General features: G+C 42.2%; 1 protein-coding gene across 2 annotated transcripts in view; it reads left to right on the top strand.

Moving 5' to 3' along the window:
- Nucleotides 1–1270: 1270 nt before the first annotated feature.
- The window catches only part of st6gal1 (ST6 beta-galactosamide alpha-2,6-sialyltranferase 1), a 163936-nt gene continuing 142363 nt past the window's right edge, over nt 1271–22843 (top strand). The window contains exons 1-2 of one of the 2 annotated variants that reach the window (XM_014195776.2): nt 1271–1667; nt 1869–1974. In XM_014195776.2, coding sequence (XP_014051251.2) covers nt 1963–1974 — 12 coding nt within the window. In that variant the 5' untranslated portion in view covers nt 1271–1667; nt 1869–1962. Of the gene's footprint in view, nt 1682–1868; nt 1975–22843 lie in introns of both variants that reach the window. The other variant, XM_014195778.2, reaches the window with a different exon arrangement.

The following is a 22843-nucleotide window of genomic DNA, read 5'->3' as shown; positions in this document are numbered from 1 at the left end:
GCCGACACATCTTTCTAGCTGATTTACACGCTGAAGCTATGTTGCGCTTGGTGACCTCTGACTGTTTCATCCTAGCATCGTTGGTGCCCACGTGGATAACAATGTCCCTATACTCTCTACACTCGCCAGTTTTAGCTTTAGCCAGCACCATCTTCAGATTAGCCTTAACATCGGTAGCCCTGCCCCCTGGTAAACACTGGATGATCGCTGGATGATTCGTTTTAAGTCTAATACTGCAGGTAATGGAGTCACCAATGACTAGGGTTTTCAATTTGTCAGAGCTAATGGTGGGAAGCTTCGGCGTCTCAGACCCCGTAACGGGAAGAGTAGAGACGAGAGAAGGCTCGGCCTTTGACTCCGACTCGACTCACTGCTTAATGGGGAGAACCAGTTTAAGTTTCTGTCGGCTGAATGAGTGACACAGGTTAAGCATTCCTACAGCATTTCCTTCCAGAAGCCATGAGAAAGTTGTCTGGCTGCGGGGACTGTGCGAGGGGATTTATACTACTATCTGTACTTACTGGTGGTACAGACGCTGTTTCATCCTTTCCTACACTGAAATTACCCTTGCCTAACGATTGCGTCTGAAGCTGGGCTTGCAGCACAGCTATCCTCTCCATAAGGCGATCGTTCTCCTGTATATTATGAGTACAGCGACTGCAATTAGAAGGCATCATGTTAATGTTAATCCTTAGCTTTGGCTGGTGGAGGTCCTGACAAACCACGTCCAGATAAAGCGTCCGGAGTGAAAAAGTTAAATGAAAAAAGTCAAGGGAGGGAAAAACAAAAAATATAAATGGTCATTAAAAAGTAAAAAAAACGTAAAGTTGGCAGGTAGCAACGTAAGGTTAGCAAAAAAACGCACAGCAGCACGTAAACAAGTCTAAAACTAATTTATCGTCAATGCTTCAATAATCTTCAATAATCTTCATTAGAATTGCATCCTAATGAATAGCCGCTGCTCTTGTTCATGACATTGGTGGGACCTACAGATTCTCAGACTACCCATCCAAAGCCAACCATTTTATTTTCCTATTTTCAGAGAAAATTATAGAATAAATCAATGCATTCATGCAACACTGAGATGAAACCTGGCAGCCCTTGCCTTAACAATGCCCTTTGCGTGTTTATTACAGCCTGAGCATGTGTGTGAAAGGGGCTGACGGATTGTGATATCCACTTTATCTAGACCAGTAGTCAGACTCATAATAAAGCGGAAAGAAATCTTTCTGACTAGGCTACTGTTGGTGCTCAGCTCACCCCTTCCCTCTCTGTCTTATTCCTTCTGTCTTTCTTCCCCCTGCAGCGATGGATTGCGTGCCTTGGCTGAGCTGCGCAGCTGCTGCAGAGATCTCACGGCGGCGCAGATGAAAGTATCGGTCTGGGCTTTGTCGCAGCACCAGAGCTCGCTCCTTCGGCCCGTCTCGTGATCATCATCACATCACTCGCCAAATAACGCCGTGCCGTGTGCAGACACCTACGACAACCAACATTCGAGTGGATAATAAGAGAAAAGCCGATAGGTCGATAAATAGCCTAACTATGGCGGCTATAACCTCGTTATAACCGTAAACATCGACTGACGGTAGGGACTATTGCCTCGATAACCTCACCGCGCAACAGAAGAGGAGGAAAGCCTCACTTGTTCAGGAACATCACTTGTGCAGGTCGGGTCGAAGATGTATGCAGCAATGCAGACTTCACTCAATTAAGCTTGTCAATGAATCTAGGCTATGTCAATCTGCATGCCCCTCTGTCCATCTCTCTCTCTCTCTCTCTCTCTCTCTCTCTCTCTCTCTCTCTCTCTCTCTCTGTTCTGATTAGGTCCGTCCATTGAGGTTTGTCTGTCTGTCTGTGTTTCCATACAGAGGCTGCTCGCTGGCCCAAAGAGACATGAGACAACTGCAGGAGGCAGGTAACTAGGCAACAATAGAAACACTGCACGCGCCACGGCGGGATAACATGGGGTACAAGGTAAGCGCGCGACCCCCTCCACTGCATCCTATAACGACTAGTGTCGTTGATTCAACCTGCATCTAACGCGCTTTGAATATATATATGTTGTTATGGAACAGTGCCTTATTGTATATGATGGAAGGAAAGTAGGTCTGTAACCAACTACTGGAAATGTACCAGTGTGGATGGAAATTATGTTATTTCATGTTGAAAAGCAGGGCTATTTTGGTATATTGGATTGATAGCTTAAGGTTAATCGTTTTCATGGTTTCAGGTGTGTCTTAACACTTCGTTTTTTTGTACGGGGGTGGTGAATGAGTTTGGTCCCAGATCTCTTGGTCCTCTTGCCAACTCCATTGCTCATTATCAAGCCAACCATCATTGGCGTGACAATGATTGACAAGGAGTTGGCATGATAGCAAAAACATACTGGTATTCAGGTTAGTACATGAGAGCATTATGAGGCATACCCAAATCCATGAGAGGTCAAGTTGAAACTTGCGGCAGTTTTAGTTTTATGTCCCTATATAAAAATAGTAAAAAAGCGCTAAATGATTGAGTGACACAGGTTGGCGCAAAATCTGTGTCTTCGCTGAACTGTGTCAGCACCATGGACAGAGCGTGCTACGGTATGTGTAAGGGGGCTGTGGAGAGCCACTGGGGCGGTTAGGTATGACTCTTTTGGGTTTCCATAAAACGTGGGAAAAACTCTTCTCATCTGTGGTAGGCTAAGTGAATAAATGATAGGCCTCCATCTGTAATATTTGATTTTCATTTATTAGGGCGAGGTCAAGTTTAATCTTGATGCTGCTTCACTCAACTCTGCCTCACGCCCCACCATTACAGAGTTTCGTTCGCTTCTTAGCTAGCTGTAAAAAGTGTTAGTGTTAACCTTAGCCTATTTAGCTAGCTCGAACCAGCTAATCTGCCACTACCATGTTGGATATCAGAAATTGGCTTCGCAAAATACTCAAACAAAGCCAAAAGAGAGCAATGAGCAGAAGCAGCATCAAACCACCTAGCCCAGCATCCAAGCTCCAGCTATTTCTGCGTGCAGAGCCTTCCCCCTCTTCCACAAGCGCCACCAGGATAATGGCTCCACAGCCCGCTCCACCTCCAACTGTTCCTGACGATCATGGAACAGAGGTACCAGCCCAGGTTAGCCTAGAATCCTACCATAGCCACAGGTTTTCTGTCCAAAACATTCATTAAATAGCAACTGGAATGGTATCAAACACATGGACACCATGTGTTTGATGTATTTGATACCATTCCACTCATCCCGCTCCAGCCATTACCACAAGCCTGTCCTCCCCAATTAAGGTGCCAACAACTCCTGTGATAGAAAGAGAGTGTCTGGAATACTCAGTTACTGCAGATGCAGCATTTTGTTTCCCATGTAGAATGTTCTGTGTTGGGTCCAATGCTATTGCAGACAAGGCTTTCTCCCAAGCTGGGTATTCTAACTTGAAGCATGCTATTGATAGTACCAATGGAGTCGCTAGGCACGCATCAAGTAAATAGCATTTGAAATGCACTGCACTGTGGAAAGAAAAACAGGTTTGGGTATGGGTACTGAGGTATTAACACTTGTTAATGATGGGCAGCTGGCAAGAAATCGCATGTTTGTGTCAGCGATTGTGGATGGAATATACTCTCTGGAAATACAAGGAACTTGCCAAGGTGTTTAGCACCATACCCTACAATGCCACATACACGTCACAAGATATTCAACATTAAATCATAGGGCCATGAGTGAGATTGTCACTGAGGAAGCTACATGCAATAACTAATTTTCCACTTTGGCAAAAGTGTTCAGTCAGCACAGAAAAGGCATGCTACACCTGAGGAAAGCTAAGCTAATTCAAATGACATTTAAGGGGGATCTTACAAGAAGATTTGGGGGAGAATGGAAAGATCAATTACTCAGGAAGTTCCACAAAGCATCAAGGAGGCTTCAACTGGTCTGAAAAAGTAAGAAACAATCTAGCTGTTTTTAAACATGTTTTTAATCTGCTTTAGTTTGGAGGGCGCTGTCCATGGTGCTGCTAGAGAGCAGCTGAGATTTCGCGCCAACCTGTTACTTCTTGGTCAAAAGCATTTAAACTTTTATGTTTATTGTGGAACAGTGTGATGTAAACAGAATATGTTTATTGTGGTATAGCGTGATGTAAGCAGAATTCAATATAATTCCAATGCAAAAACCCAAATGACGCCCCTGGGTATAGCTACATATATAAGGAGTTCCCACATATGCTGAGCACTAGTTGGCTGCTTTTACTTCACTCTGCGGTCCAACTCATCCCAAACCATCTCAATTCGGTTGAGTTCAGGTGATTGTGGAGACCAGGTCATCTGATGCAGCACTCTATCAGGTCAAATAGCCCTTACACAGCCTGGATGTCACGGCTGTCGAAAGGAGCAGACCAAAGTGCAGCGTGGTTGTAGTTCCACATTTTATTAAATCCGTGAAACTTTGCAATACATAAATAACTGAATGGACAAAACAACAAACCGTGACGCAGAGAGAAACAAACACTACTCAAAATATAATAACCCACAAAAACAGGAAGAAAAAACCCCTACTCAAATATGATCTCCAATTAGAGGCAACGAGGACCAGCTGCCTCCAATTGGAGATCAACCCAAAAAACAACAACATAGAAATAGAAACCTAGAACTAAACCTAGAAATAGAAAACCTAGAAAAACACAAAACACCCCCTGTCACGCCCTGACCTACTCTACTATAGAAAATGACATCTTACTAGGGTCAGGACGTGACACTGGAGGTGTATTTTGGGTCATTGTCCTGTTGAAAAACAAATGATAGTCCCAATAGGTGCAAACCAGATGGGATGGTGTATCGCTGCAGAATGCTGTGGTAGCCATGCTGGTTAAGTGTGACTTGAATTCTAAATAAATCACAGACAGTGTCACCAGTAAAGCACCACCACACCACCTCCTCCATGCTTCACGGTGGGAACCAAACATGCGGAGATCATCCACTCACCTACTCTGCATCTCACAAAGACATGGCGGTTGGAACCAAAAATCTCAAATTTTGACTCATTAGACCAAAGGACAGATTTCCACCGGTCTAATGTCCATTGCTCATTTCTCTTGGCCCAAGCAAGTATTTTCTTCTGATTAGTGTCCTTTAGTAGTGGTTTCTTTGCAGCAATTCAACCATGAAAGCCTGATTGACTCAGTCTCCTCTGAACAGTTGATGTTGAGATGTGTCTGTTACTTGAACTCTGTGAAGCATTTATTTAGGCTGCAATCTGAGGTGCAGTTAACTCTAATGAACTTGTGAACTGCAGCAAAGGTAACTCTGGGTCTTCCTTTCCTTTGGCGGTTCTCATGAGAGCCAGTTTCATCATAGCGCTTGATGGTTTTTGTGTCTACACTTGAAGAAACTTTCAAAGTTCTTGAAATTTTCCGGATTGACTGACCTTCATGTCTTAAATTAATGATGGATTGTAGTTTCTATTTGTTTATTTGAGCAGTTTTTTCCATAATATGGACCTGTTAATTGAAATGCACTCCAGGTGACTACCTCATGCAGCTGGTTGAGAGAATGCAAAGCTGTCATCAAGGCAAAGGGTGGCTATTTGAATAATATGAAATATAAATATATTTAGGTTTGTTTAACACTTTTTTGGTTACTACATGATTCCATGTGTTATTTCATAGTTTTGATGTCTTCACTATTATTCTACAATGTAGAAAATAGTACAAATAAAGAAAAACTCTTGAATGAGTTGGTGTGTCCAACTTTTTGACTGGTACTGTATATATTCTACTATGGTTTTCTTGGTAGCCTATTGTTGCTGAACTCATGAGCGCCTAGCAGCATGGTTTTCCATGTTTGAAGGGGGCTTATAGGCCTATTTATTTGCAAGACAGCTGTGCATGGCTGCATCTCACTGTGTTAGGCTGCAGGCTATGTGTAACGGTTGTCGTCTGGAATGGAGGACCAAAACGCATCAGGAATGTGGATGCTCATCTTGTATTTATATTCAACCAAGAGAACACCAAAATAACAAACAAAGAACTCACGAACAACAAAACAGTCTTGTCAGGCTCACACACGCAATCTTCCACGAACACTAAACCAAACACATACCCATATATAGGACTCTCAATCAGAGGCAACGAGAAAGCACCTGCCTCCAATTGAGAGTCCAACCCCCCATTAACCTAAACATAGAAATACATTAACATAGAACAGTGCCCAAAAACCCCGGAATACATAAATCAAATACCCTTCTACAAAACCACCACCCCGAACCACATAAAACAAATACCCTCTGCCACGTCCTGACCCAACTACAATAACAAATAACCCCTATTACTGGTCAGGACGTGACAGTACCCCCCCCTAAAGGTGCAGACCCCGGATGCACCTCATAAAATTTTTTATTTAAAAAAAAAAATCCCCCTAAACTAAAGGGAGGGAAGGGAGGGTGGCTGCCGTCACCGACGGCACTTGTGCTACACCCCCCCCTCCCCAACCCACGTAAACAGGAGGTGGTTCTGGCTCCGGCCTACTGTCCTCCAGAATGCAGACAGACTTGATTAGTTTCGGGCCGTAGGCAGACTCCCCTTGTTCCGGATCATAGGCAGACCTCTTCCATTCCACACTATAGGCAGACTCATTAAATACATAGTTAATCATTTTTAGTTCCGAATCGTCAACTGACTTACTTAGTTCCGGGTTGCTGAAAGACTCCTTTGGTTCCGGGTCATAGGCAGACTCACCCGGTTCTGGGTCACAGGCAGACCCCTTCGGTTCCGGGTCGCAGGCAGACCCCTTCGCTTCCGGGTCGCAGGCAGACCCCTTCGGTCCCGGGTCGCAGGTAGATTCCCTCGGTCCCGGGTCACTGGCAGACCCCCTCGGTTCCGGGTCGCAGGCAGACCCTCTGGACTGCACACTGTTGCCGCATACTCTGGACTGCACACTGTTGCCGGATACTCTGGACTGCACACTGTTGCCGGATACTCTGGACTGCACACTGTTGCCGGATACTCTGGACTGCACACTATTGCAGGATACTCTGGACTGCACACTATTGCCGAACTCTCGAGGCTGGGCTGATGCACTGGAAGCCTGATGCGTGGTACTGGTACTGGATGTGCCAGCCTGGGAACACGCACCTCAGGGCTAGTGCGGGGAGCGGGAACAGGCCGAGTCGGACTGGGCTGACGCACTGGAAGCCTGATGCGTGGTGCTGGTACTGGAGGTATCAGCCTGGGAACACGCACCTCAGGGCTAGTGCGGGGAGCGGGAACAGGCCGAGTCGGACCGGGCTGACGCACTGGAAGCCTGATGCGTGGTGTTGGTACTGGAGGTATCAGCCTGAGAACACGCACCTCAGGGCTAGTGCGGGGAGCGGGAACAGGCCGAGTCGGACTGGGTTGACGCACTGGACCGTAGAGGTGTACTGGCGGCCTCGAGAGAAGAACTGGCATCGCTTTTACTGGCTGGATGCCCACTTCCCCCTGGCAAATGCGGGGCGCTGGTATTGCGCGTACCGGCCTAAAAATACTTGGCCTCGCCACAGTACCCATTACACCGAAGCACAGGACCTGTCCATTCACTGGTTGCCCAGAAAAGGTACGGGGATTTGGCCTGGGGCTCACTCCTCGCCCAGCCAAACTACCCGTGTGCCCCCCCCAAAAAAATTATTGGGGCTGCCTCTCGGGCTTCAACGCCAGTCGTGTTCCCCGGTAGCGTTCCCGGTCCTCACTAGACTTCCTCCATGGGCCCTCTCCAGCCAGAATCTGCTCCCACGTCCATTTCTCCCGCCAGTCCATGTCGAAATTCCTTTGCTCCTTACTCCGCTGATTGGTCCATTTGTGGTGGGAGATTCTGTAACGGTTGCCGTCTGGAATTGAGGACCAAAACACAGCAGGAATGTGGATGCTCATCTTGTATTTATATTCAACCAAGAGAATACCAAAATAACAAACAAAGAACTCACAAACAACAAAACAGTCTTGTCAGGCTCACACACGCAAAACAAGAAACAATCTCCCACGAACACTAAACCAAACACATACCCATATATAGGACTCTCAATCAGAGGCAACGAGAAAGCACCTGCCTCCAATTGAGAGTCCATACCCCCATTAACCTAAACATAGAAATACATTAACATAGAACAGTGCCCAAAAACCCCGGAATACATAAATCAAATACCCTTCTACAAAACCACCACCCCGAACCACATAAAACAAATACCCTCGGCCACGTCCTGACCCAACTACAATAACAAATAACCCCTCTTACTGGTCAGGACGTGACACTATGCTTTGGTTATTTGGATCTCCATTCACCTTTTGGTTACTGCGTTTGTTATCTGTTAATGCAATATAGATTGTTTCATACCTTAAACAATCTGATATTTTGTTTACTAGGCCTACTACTTGGTACCGCTGTTTTGTTCTGTTAACATTCATTAGTTCACATTCGCAGTTGTGTCGGTATTCTAAGCCAAACTGCTGTCTGGAAATTCTTACACAGGGACAATCAAAGTCAGTCTTAAATTAATACTTGTTTATTGTCAGCACGCTGGAGAGGTTCCAACCAACTCAATGCACCATAGTACACATGTCAATCAGGAGCTCTGCCTGGGCAGACCCAGCAGTTGTCTTATATACGGCTATACACATATAAGTTATATTTACATGATTTTGCATAATTAATCAATCATTACTGTTTTGTTTCGTAACATGTGACAGACCAACACCTCACGAAGCTTCTTCTCTCCAAGCTGAGACCTTGAAACTGAGATATCTTTTGTTCTCGTTCTCAAAACACGGTCTGGGTGTACAGCCAAATTGCAGCTACTGATAGTGAGTATTTGTACAGTCAGCCACTTGCATGAACACAGAAATTGGTTATTAGAACAGCACATGAATAGAAGACAGAAATTAGTTATAAGAAAAGCACAAACATTAACATTTCCTTTACACTGCTATTCAGTATTTTTGTTTGCATGCATGAATAACTAGGCTGTTACTTTCAGCATTTAGTTTGCATTATTTTGTTAAGACAGCTGTATGTTTGGCTGCATTCACTGTTCTTGTAGCCTATGTTCATTACTAAAATAGCCTTGCTTTAGTGTGTATGGCGCTGTCCATTGTGCTGATACAGATTTTGTATGGAACGCCGTTTGGGTCTTTGCGTGTCAAAAAAGATACACGTCAAATAACACTATTTGACGTGTCAAATAAGCTTGTTGACCAATCAGGTCCTGAATATGACTGCACATCACATAATAATTTAACGCGTTCATTAATTTTTTACGTAGTTATTACACATTGATTACACTATCATTCATATTTCATATGTCACAACCATTAATCGATACGCATGCAATGATGCTGGTAAAGTTGTCTCGCACATCAATAGTGCTGGTCATAAAAGAAAGCTAGCTAGCTCATGGATGCAAACAATGTTCTTCCCCCAAAACACAGCAAAACAACATAATCTGTTTCAGTAGTTATAGTTAGCTAGCTAACTATATAGCTAGGTGTCATCATCTAAAATATCCCTCATTTATAAAACAGTTCTCATTTGATTAATGGTGGTCTGACCCATCTATGTGAAGCTAGACAATTAGGGTTAGCCACTATAGTGGACTTTGCGGTTTGCCTTCAAAATAAAAGTATGACATTGACAGTGATGCAAATTAATACAAATAGAATTATGCCATAATTGAATAGATCATGCTAAACGAGGTTGAAATGTTGTTATATAAAATCAACAAAAGACAATCATTTGTTTATTTGACAAAAATCTGTGGAAATCACACTGGATGTATTAGAGTTTAGAATTGCATTGGGGGCCATACTTATTCACTGTACAGCCTTACCTATGGATTGTGGATCAATGACATGGGGTATCAGTCTACTCCGTGACACCCAGAGAATAATAGCTGTTATTGTGGGACTCTGAAACAACTGTGAATTGAGCCACATTTATTGTCAACCCATGTGTATTGAACACTATTCCAGAGGAAAAGCAATACTGCGTGGATGTTTTGGAGTCTGATAACTCTGAGGAGGACGTTGGGAAAAAATATATTGGGTATTGAGTAGACTGATACACCATTTCATTTATCCCCAATACTTAGGTAAAGCTGTACAGTGCAATGTGAATGTCAATACACACAATAGGCTGACTGGGGAGGTGATTTCACACGGTCACAGTCCTGTGATAAGAGCTTCAACGCTAATATTTGCGTAAACTCTTCACAGTTGTGTTCTGTGGGTGTCACCGAGTAGACTGGTAACCCATTTCATTGCTTCACATTCCAACCATGTTTAACATTATCTAGTCTAAACATGGCATAATTCCACCAATTGTAACCTTCTGCGTCACTTTCAAAGAGGTAGTTTCATTTTGAAGGCAACCCGCAAATTCCACTATTATGCCTAATCCTTATTTCTTCCAACTTCACAACACATAGCCCGGTTAGGTCAAGCCTCATTAGCCAGATGAAGCTAGCTGGCTGCTTATAGTGTTAGCTTTGGGCAACAGGATTAAGTATCTGGCTAGCTAATTATTTTAATGAACTGAAGTTCAATTTCAATAGGCGAACAACAAGTGGCTAACTAGCTAATATTTACTCACAAGGATTCCTAAATCATTGTTAAGGATAATGAAAATGACTGCAGTTTCTACTGGTCATTGTTTTCAGGCTTGATGTATTGGTGCAAGCTAGGTACCAAGCTAAAGCTAGCTAGCTACCCCAGAAGTTGTGGTCGAACAAATAATGCCTTATTACCATCGCGGTATTGTAAACACATCGTTCGTGGCCAGTGTGTGCTTGTGTTAAGGCTGTGTAAGGGAGGCGAAGTCAGGTGCAGGAGAGCAGAGTAGAGTGAACAGGCACACTTTTATTCCGTTCAACAATAGGCACAGAAAATGACATAAGTGCCCAAAACCTCGGAACATAAACTATAAAAGTATCGCGCGTGAACATACACCATTAACAATGAACAATTACACACAAAGACATGATGGGGAACAGAGGACTAAATACATGTAGATTGATTGGGGAATGAACACCAGGTGTGTATGGAACCAGATGGACAAATGGACATGTGAAAAATAGAGCGGTGATGGCTAGAAAGCCGGTGACGTCGATCGCCGAACGCCGCCCGAACAAGGAGAGGAGCCGACTTCGGCGGAAGTCGTGACAGCTTGTTTGCAGACTTTTTTGTACGGCTTTGACAGTGCTACTGATAGTAGTGGCGCTTGGCTTACACGTGCAAATTCATCACACACAACATTCTAATAGAATTGTGTCATTCGACAAGTTAAATTAAAAGCTTATTTAACGCGTCAAATAGTGTTATTTGACAAGTAAAATAGTGTATTTTGACGTGTATCTTTTTTGACTCGTAAAGACCCAAACGGCATTCCATAATTTCGAGCCGGCTGTCACTTGAAAAACACTCAATGTCTCGGCATTTGAACATGTTTATTGTGGTATAGTGTGATATAAGCAGAATTAAAAATAATTCCAATGCAAAAACCCCAGAAAATGTGTCCATTTTAACTTCCCTTTTAGTCACTTTATCTTGGCACCGGGTCTGTTATGAGGTGAAATCATGTGTGATGCCTCCTCTTGGCACCATGGTGCTGGTGGTGCTATTTACATGACTACTTACTATAAACCATATTATGCAACTTCACTAAATGGTTTAAAGGGGAATAATGTCAAAGTTTGACAATGTCTAAATTCCTAAACCCCTCTGACTTGTATGTTCGCAGTGTATGTTCGCTGTGTCTGTTAACAAAACTATTTTTGGACTCCAACCAAGACCACAGTTCTCACTCCCATGGATGATAATTAACCAAAATTCAGAAATCCTGAATCCTCAGCAGTGGACAGTATTATTAGCTTCTTCAGGATCTCTAGAACAAAATATGTACAGTTGAAGTCGGAAGTTTACATACCTTAGCCAAATACATTTAAACTCAATTTTTCACAATTCCTGACATTTAATCCCTGTTTTAGGTCAGTTAGGATCACCACTTTATTTTAAGAATGTGAAATGTCAGAATAATAATAGAGAGAATGATTTATTTCAGCTTTTATTTCTTTCATCACATTCCCAGTGGGTCAGAAGTTTATATATACTCAATTAGTATTTGGTAGCGTTGCCTTTAAATTGATTAACTTGGGTCAAACGTTTCGGGTAGCCTTCCACAAGCTTCCCACAATAAGTTGGGTGAATTTTGGCCCATTCCTCCTGACAGAGCTGGTGTAACTGAGTCAGGTTTGTAGGCCTCCTTGCTCGCACACACTTTTTCAGTTCTGCCCACAAATTTTCAATAGGCTTGAGGTCATGGCTTTGTGATGGCCACGCCAATACCTTGACTTTGTTGTCCTTAAGCCATTTTGCCACTATTTTGGAAGTATACTTGGGGTCATTGTCCATTTGGAAGACCCATTTGCGACCAAGCTTTAACTTCCTGACTGATGTCTTGAGATGTTGCATCAATATATCCAAATAATTTTTCTACCTCATGATGCCATCTATTTTGTGAAGTGCACCAGTCCCTCCTGCAGCAAAGCACCCCCACAACATGATGCTGCCATCCCCGTGCTGGGATGGTGCGCTTTGGTTTGCAAGCCTCCCCCTTTTTCCTCCAAACATAACGATGGTAATTATGGCCAAACAGTTCAAATTTTGTTTCATCAGACCAGAGGACATTTCTCCAGAATGTACGATCTTTGTCCCCATGTGCGCAGTTGCAAACCGTAGTCTGGCTTTTTTTATGGCGGTTTTGGAGCAGTGGCTTCTTCCTTGCTGAGCAGCCCTTCAGGTTGTGTCGATATAGGACTCGTTTTACTGTGGATATAGATACTTTTGTACCTGTTTCCTCCAGCATCTTCACAAGATCCTTTGCTGTTGTTCTGGGATTGATTTGCACTTTTTGCACCAAAGTATGTTCACCTCTAGGAGACAGAAAGTGTCTCCTTCCTGAGCAGTATGTCTGCTGCATGGTCCCATGGTGTTTATACTTGCGTATTATTGTTTGTACAATTGAACGTGGTACATTCGGGCATTTGGAAATTGCTCCTAAGGATGTACCAGACTTGTGGAGGTCTACAATTTTTTTTCTGAGGTCTTGGATGATTTCTTTTGATTTTCCAATGATGTCAAGCAAAGAGGCCCTGAGTTTGAAGGTAGGCCTTGAAATACATCCACAGGTACACCTCCAATTGACTCAATGATGTCAATTAGCCTATCAGAAGTTTCTAAAGCCATGACATAATTTTCAGGAATTGTCCAAGCTGTTTAAAGGCACAGTCAACTTAGTGTTTGTAAACTTCTGACCCACTGGAATTGTGATACAGTGAATTAGAAGTAAAATAATCTGTCGGTAAACAATTGTTGGAATAATTACTTGTGTCATGCACAAAGTAGATGTCCAAACCGACTTGCCAAAACTATTGTTTGTTTACAAGAAATGTGTGGAGTGGTTGAAAAACGAGTTTTAACTTCTATGGGCTACGCGGAACGCTAGCGTCCCACCTGCGGGACACAGCCAGTGAAATATCAGGGCGGCAAATTCAAAAACAACAAAATGTCATAATTCAACTTTCTCAAGCATACCACTATTTTACACCATTTTAAAAATACACTTCTCCTTGATGTAACCACATTGTCCGATTTCAAAAAGGCTTTACAGCGAAAGCAAAACATTAGATTATGTTAGGAGAGTACATAGACAAAAATAATCACACAGCCATTTTCCAAGCAAGGACATGTGTCAATAAAACCCAAAACACAGCTAAATGAAGCACTAACCTTTGACGATCTTCATCAGATGACACTCCTAGGACATTATGTTACACAATACATGTATGTTTTGTTCGATAAAGTTCATATTTATATCCAAAAACAGCATTTTCCTATGGCGCGTGATGTTCAGAAAATGTATTCCCACCAAAACGTCCTGTGAATGTGCACATCAATTTACAAAAATACTCATCATAAACGTTGACAAAATATATAACAATTATTTAAAGACTTATAGATCGACTACCCCTGGATGCAACCGCTGTGTCAGATTTTAAAATAGCTTTACGGAGAAAGCACATTTTTCAATATTCTGAGTACATAGCTCAGCCATCACGGTGAGCTATACAGACACCCGCCAAGTTCGGGGCAACCTAAACTCAGAATTAGTATTAGAAATATTCTCTTACCTTGGCTGATCTTCATCAGAATGCACTCCCAGGACTGCTACTTCCACAAGAAATGTTGTTTTTGTTCCAAATAATCCATATTTATGTCCAAATACCTCAGTTTTGTGCGTGCGTACAGATCACTTATCCAAAGGCATAACGCGCGAGCGCGGAACCAGAGACGAAAAGTCCAAATGTTCCATTACCGTACTTAGAAGCATGTCAAACGCTGTTTAAAATCAATCTTTATGATATTTTTTACGTAAAGTTGCGGTAATATTCCAACCGGACAATAGCGTAAGGAACAGCGTGCTCGCGTGACTGCGCATATCCAATCCCTTTGTTGCCAGGCAGTCCACTCAGAAACTGAGCTCCTATTATCTGCCCAGTGACAAGAGAATGCTCAAACCACTTTCTGAAGGCTTTAGACAGCCAATGGAAGCCTTAGGAAGTGCAACGTAACCCCACGGATACTGTAGTTTCGAAAGGGACTAGAAAGAAGAACTACAATTCTCAGATCCTCCACTTCCTGGTTGACTTTGTCTCAGGTTTTTGCCTGCCATATGAGTTCTGTTATACTCACAGACACCATTCCAACAGTTTTAGAAACTGCAGAGTGTTTTCTATCCAAATCTACTAATATTGTGCATATTCTAGTTTCCTGGCCAGAGTAATGACCTTTTTAAATTGGGTACGTTTCTCATCCGGCCGTGAAAATACTGCCCCCTAGCCCAGACAGGTTAATGACTCCAACCTAAGTGAATGTAAACTTCCGACTTCAACTGTATGTGAGAATGCTACTCATTGACTACAGCTCAGCGTTCAACACCATAGTGCCCTCAAATCTCATCACTAAGCTAAGGACCCTGGGACTAAACATCTCCCTCTGCAACTGGATCCTGGACTTCCTGATGGGACACCCCCAGGTGGTAAGGGTAGGTAACAACACATCAGCCATGCTGATCCTCAACACGGGGGCCCATCAGGGGTGCGTGCTCAGTCCCCTCCTGTACTCCCTGTTCACTCATGACTGCACGGCCAGGCACGACTCCAACACCATCATTAAGTTTGCCGATGACACAACAGTGGTAGGCCTGATCACCGACAATGACGAGACAGCCTATAGGGAGGAAGTCAGAGACATGGCCATGTGGTGCCAGGACAACAACCTCTCCCTCAATGTGATCAAGAAAAAGGATATGATTGTGGACTACAGGAAAAAGAGGAACGAGCACGCCCCCATTCCCATCGACGGTGCAGCAGTGTAGCAGGTTGAGAGCTTCAAGTTCCTTGGTGTCCACATCACCAACAAACTAACATGGTTCAAGCACACCAAGACAGTTGTTAGAGGGCATTACAAAACCTATACCCCCTCAGGAGACTGAAAAGATATGACATGGGTCCTCTGATCCTGAAAAGGTTCTACAGCTGCACCATTGAGAGTGTCCTGACTGGTTGCATCGCTGCCTGGTATGGCAACTGCTCAGCCTCCAACCGCAAGGCACTACAGAGGGTAGTGTGAACGGCCCAGTACATCACTGGGGCCAAGCTCCCTGCCATCCAGGACCTCTATTCCAAGCAGTGTCAGAGGAAGGCCCTAAAAATTGTCAAAGACTCCAGCCACCCTAGTCATAGACTGTTCTCTCTGCTACTGCACGGCAAGCGGTACCGGAGCGCCAAGTCTAGGTCCAAGAGGCTTCTAAACAGATTCTACCCCCAAGCCATAAGACTCCTGAACACCTAATCAATGGCTAACCAGACTATTTGCATTGCCCCCTACCCCCCTTTTCCACTGCTGCTACTCTCTGTTCTTATCATCTATTCATAGTCACTTTAATACCTCTACCCACATGTACATATTACCTCAACTAACCGGTGCCCCCGCACATTGACTCTGTACCGGTACCCCCCTCTATATTATCTCGCTATTGTTATTTTACTGCTGCTCTTTAATTACTTGTTACTTTTATTTCTTATTCTTATCCATATTTTATTTTATTTTTAAACTGCATTGTTGGTTAGGGGCTCGTAAGTAAGCATTTCACTGTAAGGTCTACACCTGTTGTATTCGGCGCATGTGACGAATACAATTTGATTTGATTTGACTTCAAATCATTGGCCACTTTAATAAATGGAACACTAGTCACTTTAATAATGCCACTCTAATAATGTTGGCATATCTTGCATTACTCACCTCATATGTACAGTATATACTGTATTCGATACCATTTATTTCATCTTAGCCTATGCCGCTCTGTTATTGCTCATCCATATATTTATATATTCTTATTCCATTCCTTTACTTAGATTTGTGTGTATTAGGTATCTGTTGTGGAATTGTTAGATATTACCTGTTAGATATTGCTGCACTGTCGGAACTAGAAGCACAAGCATTTCGCTACACTCGCAATTACATCTGCTAACCATGTGTATGTGACCAATACAATTTGATTTGATTTTACATGCAGATGTGTGCAGACGATACAGTCCTGTATGTACACTCAAAAAATAGGCAACAAGTTGTTAACAAGTTAACTGAAGCTACAGTATGGTCCACGTTTCTAAATGGATGACTGATTCTTGCCTGCATTTAAATATCGACAAGACTGTTTGTATGTACTTGTCTAAGAAATCCATTGATTCTTCTCAACGAGCTGTTCTTGTCAATGGCGAGAAACTGAAAGTTGTGTCTAACTTCAAGTATCTCTGCATAATTTTGGACTCCAACTTGACATTGAAGAAACGGGTGAAGAAGGTGGTTAACACTGTCAAGTTTAGGCCATCCAACTTTTGGTTTATAAGATCTTACCTTCCTCTGGAATGCATGTTATGATCAATATATGCATGCTATGATCTTCTTACATCTGAGATGTTGCCTCACATGCTGGACACAAGCAGGAGCTACTACTCTGAAACCCATTGAATCACTCTACAAACAAACCAAACAGTCACATCATTCACAAAAATAATTGATTTCATCTGGATAGCTTTAAAACCTCTATGGGCTAGGTGGGACGCTAGCGTGCCACCCGTGGTGCACTCCATCAACAGCAGGTGCATTTCAAGAGCGGCAAATTTGAATCCAAATAAATGTCAAAATTCAAATTTTTCTAAAATACAACTATTTTACACCATTTGAAAGATAAACATCTCCTTAATCTAACCACGTTTTACGATTTCAAAAAGGTTTTACGGCGAAAGCATAAATTTAGAGTATGTTAGGACAGTACATTTACAAGAGTTGTGTGTAATGTTTTGTCAAGTCAAAGACAGGGTCACCAAAACCATAAAACCAGCTAAAATGATGCACTAACCTTTTACAATCTCCATCAGATGACACTCCTAGGACATTATGTTAGACAATGCATGCATTTTTAGTTCTATCAAGTTCATATTTATATCCAAAAACAGCGTTTTACTATGGCATTGATGTTGAGGAAATCGTTTCCCTCCAATAACCGGCAGTCAAGTCAGCGTCACAAATTAAATAATTAAAATTAGAAAACATTGGTAAAATATTATATTGTCATTTAAAGAATTATAGATTTACATCTCTTGAACGCAATCAACTTGCCAGATTTAAAAATAACCTTACTGGGAAATCACACTTTGCAATAATCTGAGCACTGCGCCCAGAAAAATACGCGTTGCGATACAGACTAGACGTCATGTTGGGGAGATCTAAAATCGAAAATACTATGTAAATAATCCATTACCTTTGATTCTCTTCATCAGATGTCACTTCCAGGTATCACAGGTCCATAACGAATGTAGTTTTGTTCAAAAAAGCTCATCATTTATGTCCAAAAATCTCCGTCTTGTTCGCACATGATCTAAGCCAGCCGGACTTCTCGTCATGAACGAGGGGAAAAAATATATTTCCGTTCGTTCAAACATGTCAAACGTTGTATAGCATAAATCATTAGGGCCTTTTTTAACCAGAACATGAATAATATTCAAGGTGGACGAATGCATACTCTTTTATAACGTATTGGAACGAGGGTACCCAACATGAACTCGCGCGCCAGGTGTCTAATGGGACATCATCGTTCCATGGCTCTTGTTCGGTCAGATCTCCCTCCAGAAGACTCAAAACACTTTGTAAAGGCTGGTGACATCTAGTGGAAGCAATAGGAAGTGCCAAAATATTCCTAAAACACTGTGTTTTTCAATGGGATAGGTTTAAAGTCAATACAACACATCAGGTATCCACTTCCTGTCAGAAAATGTCTCAGGGTTTTGCCTGCCAAATGAGTTCTGTTATACTCACAGACACCATTCAAACAGTTTTAGAAACTTTAGAGTGTTTTCTATCCATATATAATAAGTATATGCATATTCTAGTTACTGGGTAGGATTAGTAACCAGATTAAATCGGGTACATTTTTTTTATCCAGACGTGCAAATGCTGCCCCCTAGCCCTAACAGGTTTTAAGCAGTATGTAGATGCAAGCCTTGTCTTTAGGATCTTACATGGTCTTACCCCTCCACCCCTATGCCGGCATAGCATGCTCACGGAAAGCACCTCCAGGATAACAAGTGCAGTAACTAGAGGGGATTGTGTTGTCCCTTTTCGACACAGTAAATTCGGTCAATCGGCCTTCTCTGTTAGAACTACAATATACTGGAATGCAATGCCCATGGACTTGAGAAGCTGCACTGATTATGGTACTTTTAAATGTAAATTGAAAACATGGCTCAAATCCATCCAAACCTACATGAGTCATCTGTGGTTCCTCATAGGTAAGACAACAGTTGATGATATTTTTTTTGTTATGAATAAGTTGTTGTTGTTAGAATGATATATTATTGGATGTAATGTGTTTGTATTGTTTTGGTGAGTATTTGCATTGTGGCTGTGTAATTGCCGTTACCTGCCCAGGGGCTATTGGTGCAAATTAGCTTTGGCTAACCCCGGTACATTTGCATGGATGTTGCATTATTGTAAATTGATGTTGATTAATGTGCATTGTCCCCTATAAATAAATACATTTAGAACAATAGTGTAATAATGAAGAATTGTGGCCATTGTGGGCGGTCTAATTATTTTATAATGAAAGGCTAGAAATGGTATATAATTTCCCCTCAGAGAGCCAAATCAGACACTGAGTACAACACAATGTGTGTAGTTCACAATGACAAGCCAAACCAAATGAATGGATGCACTGACAGCACTGCAAATGCTGCAGAATTTAGATGAGTTGGAGTCGGATGGAGGATCAGATATTGAGCTTGAAATCGACGTTGCAAACGATGAAAGAGCATGGATGTGGAGTCATTTTGGTCTGATGGGTATGGGGTGGACCTTTTCCGAGAGACCATGCCAGGCAAACACTTCAGAGAAATGATGCGACACCTGCGGCAGGTGCACAGGAAAAAAGGCCTATGAAAACTGTGTGCAGTGCAACTGATTTGTTTGTAGGGCTTGCTCACACAAAGCCCCAAAGCTGTGTGCTGACTGTGGACCCAAGCATAAAGAGAAGACGAGATTGATTAATGCGTAAAGGCACTGGTATAAGGGCACAATACATTATCCCATACAATCAACAAATGACAGTTTTTATATCTTGCCATTAATATTTTTCCACTAATATTTATTTATGCAATTCATCCTTTACAATTGTCCATGCACTGGTGCTTTTGTTTAGGAGTACGGCAAATCATTTCACCTGTGACCTGGCTGGTTATATTATTATTATCTTTTTAGTTTATACTTTGTCAAAAGAAGCTGTAACTGGACTTCATTAATTACTATAACTCTATTACTAATCAAATCTACAAATAAAGTTGATCAAATGGATTACACTGTAATGATTTTATTGTAAGGGAAACGAATACAGGCTATAGACCTACGTGTTTCTAGGACTTTGTAGAAACACGTAGGTCTAAACATATAATTGACTCGTAACTAAACAAACAACTATTGTTGTTATTTTTTTTTATTTATAGATTTCCACAAGTATTTCTTCATCCAATTAATCCTTTATGATAGTTTATGCACTATTTATCAAGCGCTGGTGCTTCTGTTTGCTGTACCCTGCGGGTTGATATGCATCTGATGCATATGCTAAAGTGGACGCCTGGCAAAGTTCTCAACATTCTCTAGCGGGTACTTATTGGCTGAAAGGCCAGGCGGTTCTAGTGTTAAAGGCCAACTCACAGCTACCCCTCCCCCCATCTCTCTGACTGTATTCTCTCTTTCTCTCTGTCTGGTACTGCTCTACTTTCTCTCTACATCATTACATCTCGTTTCTGTTTAGATTTTTCTTATTGGTCAGTCTGTAGCATTGTTGGCTAAACCTTTGTCTTCTTTGTGCCATTTCGCTTCCTTGTGCCATTTTTAAAGAAGTGCACTGTAGGGAATAGGAAGCCATTACACAGCTATCAGCCATTCAGCCTGTGGCTGTGTTACCAGGTCAGTGGGTTGGCTGGAGTAGGCCTATACACTGGATGTACATTGTACATTGTGAATGTGAGGATGGCTGAGAGAGGGACCACTATTAGCTACTGGAGCTGCATCCCAAATTACACTCTATTCCCTATTTAGTGCACTACTTTTGAGCTGGGCCCATATGGTGCCATTTGGGATGCAGGCCTACTAAGCCTGTGGCTCTGCTCTGGGCAAGGGTGCCTATTCACTACGGCAGATAAATAATGTAACATGAACATATTGATTTCAAAGGTTCCCTACAGTTCCATGTAGCTTTAGCTCAGCCAATGTGTCTGTGTAAGATAGCAAGCAAGCAGGAAGTTCCATGATGGTACAAACACACAATGTTAAAGGCTCACCATCAATCTCCACCTGCTCCCATTTCATTAACTCTTTAATTAGTCTCTCCCTGTCTCTCTCTCTCTCTCATATATATACTCTAACTCAGATTGATTTATGCAGGGCTGCATTTTTGCCAATGCTTTTCTCTGAGACGCTTGTGTCCATACTAATCCTGATTCTCAGAATTGCTGTCCAACCAGCCTATCCTCTGGTGCCACTCAGTGTGTGAGTGTGTGTGTGCTTGTCTATAATCTAATGCTATTCTGATTGTGTGTGGGATCTTCTCTCTAAAGTCTGTCCAGCTCTGACCGAGTAACAACAACCATTCGTCTCCTCAGCTCTCTCTCTCTCCCTGTCTCTCTCTCCCTGTCTCGCTCTCTCTGATGAAAGATCAGATTTACATTAGATGAGGCCAAGAAACAGCCTCTGAGAATTTAAACAGGGCTACTGCAACATTGTCTCTTTAAGAAAATGTTAAGCAGCACTATTCAAAAAAGCTCATTTGAAAAATATAATACATTACATTTGTAAAGCTCTTTTCATTATATAAGAATAATCTAAATACTTAAAATAAAAATAGAGAAATAGTAAAACATTATATACAGTTGAAGTTGGAAGTTTACATACACCTTGGCCAAAAACATTTAAACTCAGTGTTTCACAATTCCTGCCATTTAATCCTAGTAAAAATTCCCTGTTTTAGGTCAGTTAGGATCACCACTTAATTTTAAGAATGTGAAATGTCATAATAATAGTAGAGAGAATGATTTATTTCAGCTTTTATTTCTTTCATCACATTCCCAGTGGGTCAGAAGTTTACATACACTCAATTAGTATTTGGTAACATAGGCTTTAAATTGTTTAACTTGGGTCAAACGTTTTGGGTAGCCTTCCACAAGCTTCGCACAATAAGTTGGGTGAATTCTGGCCCATTCCTCCTGACAGAGCTGGTGTAACTGAGTCAGGTTTGTAGGCCTCCTTGCTCGCACACGCTTTTTCAGTTCTGCCCACAATTTTTCAATAGGATTGAGGTCAGGGCTTTGTGATGGCCACTCCAAAACCTTGACTTTTTTGTCCTTAAGCCATTTTACCACAACTTTGGAAGTATACTTGGGGTCATTGTCCATTTGGAAGACCCATTTGTGACCAAGCTTTAACTTCCTGACTGATGTCTTGAGATGTTGCTTCAATATATGCACATAATTTTCCTACCTCATGATGCCATCTATTTTGTGAAGTGCACCAGTCCCTCCTGCAGCAAAGCACACCCACAACATGATGCTGCCATCCCCATGCTTCATGGTTGGGATGGTGTTCTTTGGTTTGCAAGCCTCCCCCTTTTATCTCCAAACATAACAATGGTCATTATGGCCAAACTGTTCGATTTTTGTTTAATCAGACCAGAGGACATTTCTCCAAAAGTACGATCTTTGTCCCCATGTGCAGTTGCAAACCGTAGTCTGGCTTTTTTTATGGCGGTTTTGGAGGAGTGGCTTCTTCCTTGCTGAGCAGCCTTTCAAGTTATGTTGATATAGGACTTGTTTTACTGTGGCTATAGATACTTTTGTACCTGTTTCCTCCAGCATCTTCACAAGGTCCTTTGCCTTTGTTCTGGGATTGATTTGCACTTTTCGGACCAAAGTATGTTCATCTCTAGGAGACAGAACGCGTCTCCTTCCTGAGTGGTATGACGACTGTGTGGTCCCATGGTGTTTGTACTTGCCTACTATTGTTTGTACAGATGAACGTGGTACCTTCAGGCATTTAGAAATTGCTCCCAAGGATGAACCAGACTTGTGCAGGTCTACAATTTATTTTCTGAGGTCTTGGCTGATTTCTTTTGATTTTCCTATGATGTCAAGCAAAGAGGCACTGAGTTTGAAGGTAGGCCTTAAAAT

Source organism: Salmo salar, chromosome ssa04, assembly GCF_905237065.1.
Source record: "Salmo salar chromosome ssa04, Ssal_v3.1, whole genome shotgun sequence".
NCBI lineage: Eukaryota > Metazoa > Chordata > Actinopteri > Salmoniformes > Salmonidae > Salmo > Salmo salar.
Note: the sequence above shows the minus strand (reverse complement) of the source record. Positions and strands in the feature narration are given on the sequence as shown.